This window comes from Myotis davidii, unplaced genomic scaffold, assembly GCF_000327345.1.
Source record: "Myotis davidii unplaced genomic scaffold, ASM32734v1 scaffold58, whole genome shotgun sequence".
Lineage (NCBI taxonomy): Eukaryota > Metazoa > Chordata > Mammalia > Chiroptera > Vespertilionidae > Myotis > Myotis davidii.
The window spans coordinates 433,284-444,100 of record NW_006289754.1 but is presented as its reverse complement, the minus strand read 5'-3'; the positions used below and the strand labels follow the sequence as shown (position 1 = coordinate 444,100).

The 10,817-nt window shown below is 36.8% G+C and overlaps 1 protein-coding gene across 1 annotated transcript in view; it reads right to left on the bottom strand.

The window, feature by feature from the left end:
* Positions 1 to 3,053: 3,053 nt before the first annotated feature.
* Positions 3,054 to 10,817, bottom strand: part of LOC102769609 (olfactory receptor 52E2-like) — an 11,090-nt gene continuing 3,326 nt past the window's right edge. Inside the window, 2 exon segments of the mRNA XM_015563025.1 lie at positions 3,054 to 3,135; positions 3,462 to 3,495. Of these exon segments, the coding sequence (XP_015418511.1) occupies positions 3,054 to 3,135; positions 3,462 to 3,495 (116 nt within the window).

Genomic DNA, 10,817 nt, shown 5'->3' with positions numbered 1-10,817 from the left:
TAGGCCTCCGCCCTGCTGGCAAGTGGACATCCCCCAAGGGCTGCTGGGTTGCCAGAGGGATGCCTGATTGCCATCTTAGGCCCAATCTCCTAGAGAGCAGGCCTCAGCCAGCAGATGGTCATCCCCCGAGGGGTCCCAGACTGTGAGAGGGCCCAGGCCAGGCTGAGGGGAACTGCCCCCTGCCTGCCCCATTACACAAATTTTTGTGCACTGGGCCTCTAGTAATAGAAATAAAAAGGCATTATTTAAAATGAAGGGATTATACACTAGATTTCCTTTCTTGATACATACATATGATGTCAGATAAATATAAAGAAAGACTCCGCCAAAACCGGTTTGGCTCAGTGGATAGAGCGTCGGCCTGCGGACTGAAAGGTCCCAGGTTCGATTCCGGTCAAGGCATGTACCTGGGTTGCGCGCACATCTCCAGTGGGGGATGTGCAGGAGGCGGCCGATCGATGTTTCTCTCTCATCGATGTTTCTAGCTCTCTATCTCTCTCCCTTTCTCTCTGTAAAAAATCAATAAAATATATTAAAAAAAAAAAAAGACTCACCTTCTCTACCTCAACCCTTCTTGGATTCTCCTGGTATGAAGTTGTTAACTCTAGGGCTTCTGGTCAAGATGGCAACATATATAAATACAGTACTTGAATCTTCTTACAACTACATCAAAATTACAACTAATGCCTTAATCTGTTTGGCTCAGTGGTAGAGCATCGGCCTGTGGACTGAAATGTCCCAGGTTCGATTCCAGTCAAGTTCATGTACCTTGGTTGCAGGCACATTCCCAGTAGGAGGTGTGAAGGAGGCAACTGATCAATGTTTCTCTTTGATCAATGTCTCTAACTGTATACCTCTTCCTTCCTCTCTGTAAAAAATCAATAAAAAATATTTTTTAAAAATATTGCAACTAACTACAGAACAACCATCATTCAGAACTGACTGAAATCTAAATGAACAGATGTCCTACAACTAAAGATATAAATAACAAGCCATGTGGAGACTGGTAGGAGAAGTAGAGGTGTGGAACAGGCTGGTCCCACACTCACATGTGGCAGATACAAAATAGGAGGGCCCTGGCCAGATGGCTCAGTTGATTGGAGCAAAGTCCTGTATAGCAAAAGGTTGTGAGCTCAGCTCCTGATCAGGGCACTTACTAGTCTGCAGGTTCAATTACCTGTTAAGGTGCATACAGGAGGCAACTGATCGATGTTTCTCTATCACACCAATCTCTCTCTCTCTCTCTCTCTCTCTCTCTCTCTCTCTCTCTTTTTCCACTCACTCTAAAATCAGTGGAAACATATCCTAGTGTGAGGATAAATAAATAAATAATAGGGAGGGTATCTCAGTTGCAGCGGTCCCCTTGAGGAGAGAGGAGTCCCAGCCTCCCCACCTCCAGGAACTCCTGAGCCCCAGTGCCAGAAAGAGAGGTCCCCATAATTTCTGGCTGAAAAAACCAGTAGGGATTGTAACTGAGTGAGACAGAGGACTGCTGGAGTCCCAGACATTTATCTTAAAGGGCCCATACACAAACTTTCTTGGACTCATCACTCTGAGCTCTAGTGCTAGAGCAACAGAGTGAAAGGAGCCAGGGAACTAAGGGCAGGAACTGAAGTATCAGGATGAGATCTTTAGGGGCAGCTGTCTCCCAGACAGAATGGCTGGCAGAGGCCATTGTTCCTTTTCTTACCCTTCCCCCACAGAGCAGGCAGGAGCTCTGCCCTGATAATTCCCTGAGACCCAGCCCACCTAACTTATGGGTCCACTCAAGCTGCTTCCAGTGGCTTTTCTAGATGAATGGCTTGTCTTGGCTCATGCTTCACACTTGCTTAAAATTTCTCAAACAAGTATCATCTGGCCTCAGTATGCTCTGTACCTTTCACTAAGTCACACTGTACCTCTCACTAAGCTGCTTTGTACCTCTCACTAAGCTTGGCCTCTCCTGGGCACCTCCAAGCCCTGCACAAGTAGCAGCCATCTACAGATCATTTTATAGCTGATGGCTAGTGCCCCAGGTAAATACAGATGGTGGCTGACCTTGGCCTGCCTCTTCTAGGACAGTGGTCGGCAAACTCATTAGTCAACAGAGCCAAATATCAATAGTACAATTTCTTTTGAGAGCCAAATTTTTTAAACTTAAACTATGTAGGTAGGTACATTGTTATTAACGTAATTAGGGTACTCTTAAGGCTTAGGAAGAGCCACACTCAAGGGGCCAAAGAGCCGCATGTGGCTCACGAGCCCCAGTTTGCGGACCACAGTTCTAGGAGGTTCCAAAGCCAGTGCATCTAGTGGACAGCTTCAGACCACATTGAAGCACCAACCAACCACCTCCACAATCAATACACTCAAGAAGGAAACTCAATGAGTACCAGAGATCAGCTGCAGTAAGTCCTGCTCCATGAAGTGGGCCCCTGCACAGCTGATTCTCCATGGTCACAGAAGCTAGTCCTTGCAGTCAATCGTCCTGGGGTTAAATCCCTCACATTGACATGCCAACAGCAATCAAGTCTCAACTACAACAGGTGGGTGTACTGAATTCATACAGAGGGTGCAACTGCAGTGTCCAGCTTGGGTAATAAGAAAGCCTGTGCCACTGGACCCTACAGGACACCTATTATATAAGGCAACTTTACCAAACTCAGGAGATGTAGCAGCTCCACCTAATACATGGAAACAAACAGGGAGACTACCAAAATAAGGAAACAAAGAAACATGCGCCAAACAAAAGAACAGAACAAAACTCCGTAAAAGGAACTGATCAAAATGGAGAAAAGCAATCTACCAGATGTAGAGTTCAAAATACTGGTTATAAGGATGCTCAATGAACTTGGAGAAGAGTAGTTGAACTTAGAACTTCAACAGCATTAAAAGAACCAATCATAAATGAAGGATATACTAACTGAAATGAATACATTACAGGAAATCGACAGGAGAGTAGATGAAGCAGAGGATCAGGTTGGAGATTTGGAAGATAAGGAAGCAGAAAACACCCCATCAGGACAGAAAAAAGAAAAAGGAATTTTAAAAAATTAGGATTGTATAAGGAGTCTCTAGAACAACTTTAAGCATGCCAACATGGGCATCATTAAGGTGCCAGGAGGAGAAGAGAGGGAGAACAAGGAATTGAAAAACCTATGTGAAAAAATAATAATAATGAAAAACTTTCTTAACCTGGTGAAGGAAAAAGACATACAAGTTCAGGAAGCACAGAAAGTGATGAACCCAAAGAGGCCCACGCCAAGACACTCATAATTAAAATGCCAAAAGTTAAAGACAAAGACAGAATCCTAAAAGCAGGCAGAGAAAAGCAGTTAGTTATCTACAAGGGGTCTCCCAGCTGATTTCTCAACAGAAACTTCACAGACCAGAAAGGGTTGGCTCAAAATATTCAATGTGATAAAAAGCAAGAATCTATAACCAAGATTACCTAGCAAAGCTTTCATTTAGAATCAAAGGACACATAGAGCTTCTCAGACAAGAAAAGCTGAAGTAGTTCATTACCACTAGACCAGTATTACATAAAACGTTAAAGGACCTTCTTTAAGAAAAGGAAAAATATATAAAATATGAATAATAAATGGCAATAAATGCCTATCTATCAAAAATTTAATCTTTAAAAGAACAATACAAACAAAACATAAGTAAACTCACAGATACAGGAAACATTTTGATTGTTTTCCAGATGGAGGGGGATGTGTGAAAAAGGTGAAGGGAATAACAAGTTCAAATTGGTAGTTACGGAGGAGTCACGGAGATGTATAGTACAGCATAGGGAGTATAATCAATAATATTCTAGTAACTGTGTGAATGGTGTCAGCCGGGCACTAGATTAAATGGGATGATAAGTTATTAAGTTCTAAAATGCAATTCGTAAGTCATAAAATGTCTAATAACTGGATTTTACACCTGAAACTAATATAACATTGTACGTCAATTGCAACTAAAAAATAAAAAGTTTTTTTTAAGTGAACTCTAAAGACTTAGAATCTGAGTTCTGAGCTCACAACTCCAACTCCCAATGGTTTCTTTCCTTGACACCATGGGGAGGCCATCTCCACTCCATACCCATGGGAGTCTCAGAAATTAGGAGACAAGTCTATAACTGAGCCATTCGGAAAGTTGCAAGTCTTGTGAGAACTAATGTCTTCCTCCAACCAGGTAGGTGCTCATCCTGATCCGCACAGAACCCCTGGTTGAGGTATGACAATGTGCGGTCACTCTCGCTTGTGTCGTGATTTCAGGACTCTAGTGAGAAACAGGCTTGTGTAAATTTTCTTAGGAAAACTAAACCCATTTGGGTTTGTGACGCCTCAGTAACTGCCTCTGTTTGACTCTGCTATGGATTGGGATTAGATTCCAACTTTCTCTGAGAATAAATCCAGGCATGGGTCTCTCTGCTTAGTTTAGTACATCAGAGGAAGGCTGATGAAGCAAGGCTGGGAGTGTAGATGCATCAATCACACGTTCTGAGCAAATCTATGATACTTGAGCAATGTTTCATGCTCCTCAAAGCAGCCTTACATGCATTGTTGTTTTACATTTACGAAATCCTATGGAGTACTCATCTCTGAAGGGATAATGTGAAGATTACAAATATTACAGTTATACTTGGGTTCACATTCTAACTCCTTGAATTTATAGTACAATATTTTAAGGAAACTTAAATGAATTTTAATGAAACTTAAATGAACACAGATTGTTTTTAATCTGTGTTGTGATTATCCAGAAATTCCCTTAAGGTGTAAATGGTAATGTCTTCAATATGCATAATACAATACATAGTATAAACCAACGCATGCAGACTTATTTTACTTTTATTAAGAGATGGATAGGAATACAGTATAAAATTTATGCAGAAGATATTATACTGTACTTTATTCCTCCCCAAAAGCAAACATGAGTTTCACTCCATTCTCTCTTTTTCTCTATCCTGTATTTAGACAAGGGACAAAATGCAGACAGAATTCAGTTTTGTTGGAGAGTGATCCTGGGTGTGTTTGAAAGATTTAATATTATAATCAAAGAAACTGTTAATGTACAGTGTTTAGAAAAAGTATGGACTAAAATAGACTCACTGTGATTTCACTGTCTTAAATTTATACTGAAATTATTTACCAGAAAATGAATAGAAATCTCTTATTTTCTCCCTTTCTCATTTTCTTTATTCATTCATTGGAACAGCAAATGTGTGGAAATGCATGCCCTCTACCAAGTAAGAATTTATAACATAATAAAGGAAAATATGCAGAAATATAAAACAAAAATGACGAGATAGGAGACAGGTAAGAGCACAGACCATTGGAACACTAAAGACAAGCATGATTGATGGATAAAAGTTTCTAGAAAAATAAACTCAAGGAGCTGACATGTGAGTAGTCTTTGATTCTAACCAAGTTACTGAGAGGTTTTCTGTGTGAAAATATATCATGAAGAACAAACACATGTCATCACTTCCATGAATTAAATAGGTGAACAGTTCTCTATGTGGGGAAATAAGGGAAACTGTATTTCAAGAGTTTAGAAAAATTCTTAATATTTTAGATGACATGGAAGGCCAAATCTTTTTTTTTTTTATTGCTTAAAGTATTACAAAGGGTATTACATATGTGTCCATTTTTCCCCCCCGCCCTAGACAGTCCCCTAGAGGAAGGCCAAATCTTATTTGTAATTTCCTTTTTGTCTGATGAATACAATTGTAACCCTGCACTATTACTATACTTCCTTCAAAATACACAGGTAATATATGAATATATAGAATACATTGGCACTGTTAAAAAAATCAAATCATAGTGATACAACTAAATTATGCTGTCTCTATACCTTTCCATCCATCCCACATTTTAGACATCTCCTAACTTAAATATGATCCTTTTTAGATCGTTTCTGTATTTATAAATGTATATATATATGTATATATATATATATATACACACATATATATATACTTATATGTGTGTATACCTATATAAAGTATTACATAATACTATACAGAATTATATAATAATACAAATAATAATATATAAATGTGTATAGTTATATGACCACATTCATAAATACACATGAATATGTTTGCTTTGATTGTATTTTAATGTTAATGAAAAAAATAAAATTTCTACTTTGTTTTTCCATTTAGATGTTTTTCTGTCAGTATATAAATATGCTTTATTCTAAGTGCTTCTGTGTACTACATAAAAAAATGCCACAGTTTTTTAAGTTTAATATTGCTTTATTAATGGACACTTTCAATGTTTCAACTTCTACTTTATTACAGGAACTTTTACAATAAGAGTCACTATATATACTAGAACATCCATGTGTATATGTGAATATTAGTCCCTATTATGGCAAGTAGTTAAATTGCTCTGCCCAAATTTTTGCCTTTAATAATAATGGTTACTAAACAATCTTCACTAAATGTTAGGTTAATTTACTCCAATCAGTTGTGCACAATAGTCGCTCTTTAACACAGACTAACTCGTTATCATAAATCTTCATATTCTGTTGTTTAAAAATATACGTATGAATTGTTATCATTTTTAATTTTTAATTTCTGATTGCAAATAAGGAGAAGATTTATCTTATGTGATTGGACCTTTACATTTATTTCAGTGTGAATGTTTTCACTACATAATTTGATAAAATGTGTTTAAATTGTGTAATAAGATAGAAGAAGTAGAAGTGAAGGTTATAGTTTTTGTGAATTATGAGGATGGTTATGGAATCACAAATATAAATAAAATATATAAAGAGAGGTTTGTATTAAGACCAAAAAAAGGGAAAGCATGAAACAAAGGCTTTAGCTCAATGTATATACACATAAACCTAAGGGTAGAATACTGTAAGGTTGTGAGAGCCTTTATTTGATGACAATGTTAATTTTCCCTGAGTTATGTGCAAGGTAACTCTCATCTTTTCTCATATTTCGAAAGGCAGTGCATTGAGAGAGAGGGTTAATTAGACAGAGAAAAGCTTAGATTTGTACAGTTCCCTTTATGGACTTTAAAAACAGAAGATATTTTTAAATAATTATCCATACTGAAATTAATCGTGCTAGTATTTTCTAAATTTAGATACAGAACAATTCCCATCCTTTTACTTATTTGCGCAAATGCAAATGACTTTTCTTTATTTTTTAATTGATTTCATAGAGAGGAAGGGAGAGAAAGAGAGAGATAGAAACATCAATGATGAAAGAGAATCATTAATCAGCTGCCTCCTGCATACCTCCTATGAATTGAGCCCAAAACCCAGGCATGTGCCCTGACTCCAACTCGAACCATGAACTCCTGGTCAACGCTCAACCAGTTAGTCACAGTGCCTGGGCCAAATAACTTTTCTAATGTCACTTTTAGAAGTTTTTAGCAACAATAGAAGTGTTCTGACTCTAAAGCCCTTGTTCTTGAACACAAAATTATACTGTCCCCCTAAATGATGATACAGGATGCTGAGAGCATGTGTTCCATCAATCTTTGTGTGCTCTAACACAAATCAAGTTAACAAAAGCTTAATAGGGACTCACAAGGTAATCAAAAAACCTCTCTCTCTAAAAAAAAAAAATCAATAAAAACATGGCTCAATACTATCAGATGGACCAACTTTAACCCTTTAAAGTACATTTTATATTTTGTCATAAATGTTGATGACTCCCTTCTTTTGTTGATAGTTATTATCCCTGTGTGTTGTCATTTAATTACCTGGAACTAATTGTCATCACTATATTTATAAGCTGGCAGAATCTTACATTAGTCCAACTTGAAGGGGAGATTCTATTGGTGATAACTCTATTGGTGATACTAACGATACTGAGAAAAGTTGGCTTAAGTGTTCTGAAATTATATTTAGGTCTTCAAAGCTACAGAACACTCCCTGGTGGCTCGTATATTGGATGAACAGAAATTTATGAAGACTTATGCATTACCTATCAGGATGTCTCTTCCCAATGAGACTGAGTTTCACCCCTCCTCCTTCTTGTTGCTGGGGGTCCCAGGACTGGAAACGCTCCACATTTGGATTGGCTTACCCTTCTGTGCAGTGTACATGATTGCACTCATAGGGAACCTCATTATTCTGTTTGTGATTCAGGCTGAGAGCAGCCTCCACCAGCCGATGTTCTACTTCCTGGCCATGTTGGCCACCATTGACTTGGGTCTCTCCACAGCTACTATCCCTAAGATGCTTGGAATCTTCTGGTTCAATCTCAGGGAGATCATCTTTGATAGCATAAAGATCAATATTATTTATGGTTTATGTGCAATTTGCAATCTAGTGTTTGACATTATATCCATTGCCCTTTCTTATGTTCAGATACTACGTGCTGTTTTCCGTCTTCCTTCCAATGAAGCCCGGCTCAAGTCTCTTAGCACATGTGGTTCTCATGTTTGTGTGATTCTTGCCTTATACACACCAGCCCTCTTTTCCTTCATGACACATCGCTTTGGCCACAATGTCCCTCGCTATATCCACATACTCCTGGCCAATCTTTATGTCATAGTGCCACCAATGCTCAACCCTGTCATATATGGAGTCAGAACTAAGCAGATCTATGATTGTGTGAAGAAAATATTATTACAGAAATAAGGAATGGAAACATAATGACACTACTAACTGATTTTCATTGTGAAATTTTATGAACTTTAATTTAGAAAAATACTTTCATACAATAACTATGTCAAAATATGTATTTATGTTGGCTCTCCTCTGAAAGTATCTTATTTCCATCTTCTTTTCAGACCACTTCTCAATATCCATTGCTGCATTCTCTGTCCCTTATAATTTTATTTAGCAGGTTGTATTATTTTCTCCTTTTGTATGCTTTACAAAGTGAAATTTTTAGGTCATAGGAGGGGTGTAGCAGAATGTACATTTAACATTATAATACTTTTCACCTTCCACCATCAATTTACGTGATTTATAATTGTTCCCTATTTGTATTGTCATTTTGTATTGTCACCACTTCATGTTGTCAATCATTTGTCTGCATCTACTGAGTCATGAAAGGGCATTTTATTAAAGAGAAAACTTGTATTTTTCTTTATGATTAAAATTTCTAGGCATTTTTCTTGTATTAATTTGATATTACTTATCTTTTTTATGAGTATATTCCCAAGTTCTTTGCCCACTCTTTTATATTTTTCTCTCTTAATAATGGACTTATAGAATATCTTTATGTGTCTGGTTACATAACCTTTGTTAGAACTATGTATTATAAATATTTTCTCCCTGTCTGTGGTTTGCCCTTTCATCCTTTGTTTCCTTAAACAAGAAAACATTTTAATGTTGATAAAATCCAAGGTATCTTCTGTGTCCTTTTTTAAGATATAGTTTCCTTCCCCAAGATCTCAAATATACATCTTATTTCTTTTAGAGATCTTATATTGTGAATTTTAGTAATTAAATTAACACTTTGGATTTATCTCAAGAAATACTCAGAGCTTGGCTTTATCTCAACAAATGCTCAAATTTTGCATATAATTTGAAGGCAGAGTAAATGCAGTTGACTCAAAATTTGTATGTGGATTGTGAGAGAAAGAGATGTGTCAAGGATAAATCCATGTTTTATTTTCCTTAAGATGTTGGAAATGGGATAGTGATGGTCAATAATTAAGATGTGAAATACAGGAGTGTTATGTGTATTTAGGAACATTGGCAAAAGCTTTCATTTTTAAGTTAGGTTAAAAAGTAAACCAAAAATGTGAAATAGAAGAAATGATTAAATAGTAGATACCAAATGTTGCTTTCTTTTAACCATCTTTTATTTCTTCCATGGTTTCATGTTTTCTTATAATGATAAAACTACATATGTCCAACATTAAACATTTGGGTAATTAACAAAACTTCCAAAAAAGAAATCTCACTGCCTAGGCATAAATTGCTTAAGATCTGATAAATTTATATGTAAAAATTACATTTTTTGAAGTTCTGCATATTGTATACAATTTTATAACTTACAACTTTTCACTTAATACTAAATCATGAAAAGTTCCATTGTGAAAAGTATTTCATTAAAATTATACATATTACATTGTAGTATAGTTGTGAGAATTGAACAGGAATCACACTGGCTGGTTTGAAATCTAGACTCCATGTGTCACTGCTGCGTGACTCTGGGCAAACTAAGTCTGCACTTCTCATTTTCCTCACCTGTTACAGCACAGAAATAGCACCTATCCTGGAGGATTGCTGTTAGAATGAAATCAAACAACATATATAAAGTATATAAAACTATGCCTGATACACAATAAGAGCTTTAGAAGTGTTACCTATTTTATGATTTTGAATAATTTATTTGTGTATTTTTACTTTAAATTTAAGGTCATACTAGTACTGATTTCAAATATACAATGGTTGGATTCCCATACCTAAATTTGTGGGCTCCTTTTTCTTAGTCTTATAATCCGTACATGTATATCTTAGAATAAAATGCATTAACCAATAATGTTCAAAGTGTATCACTGTACTTTGAGTACATTAGAGGATCTACTTATAGTTTTAATTTAAACATTTAGAATTAAATGTAAGAATAATGTGAAAGCAATAATGGTCAATAAGGTCCAAACATAGCAGTTATCTGTGAAACAATAAAATAATAATATTCTCTTACAACTTAAGTCCATGTTAATGTGTCCAGATTCTCTCTTTTCCTCATGATAATATAACTAGAGGCCCGGTGCACAAAAATTTGTGCACTCGGGGGCGGGAGGGGAGAAAGTCCCTCAGCCCAGCCTGTGCCCTCTCGCAGTCTGGGACCCCTCAGGAGATAACAACCTGCTGGCTTAGGCCTGCTCCCAGGTGGCAGAGGGCAGGCCCAATCCCTA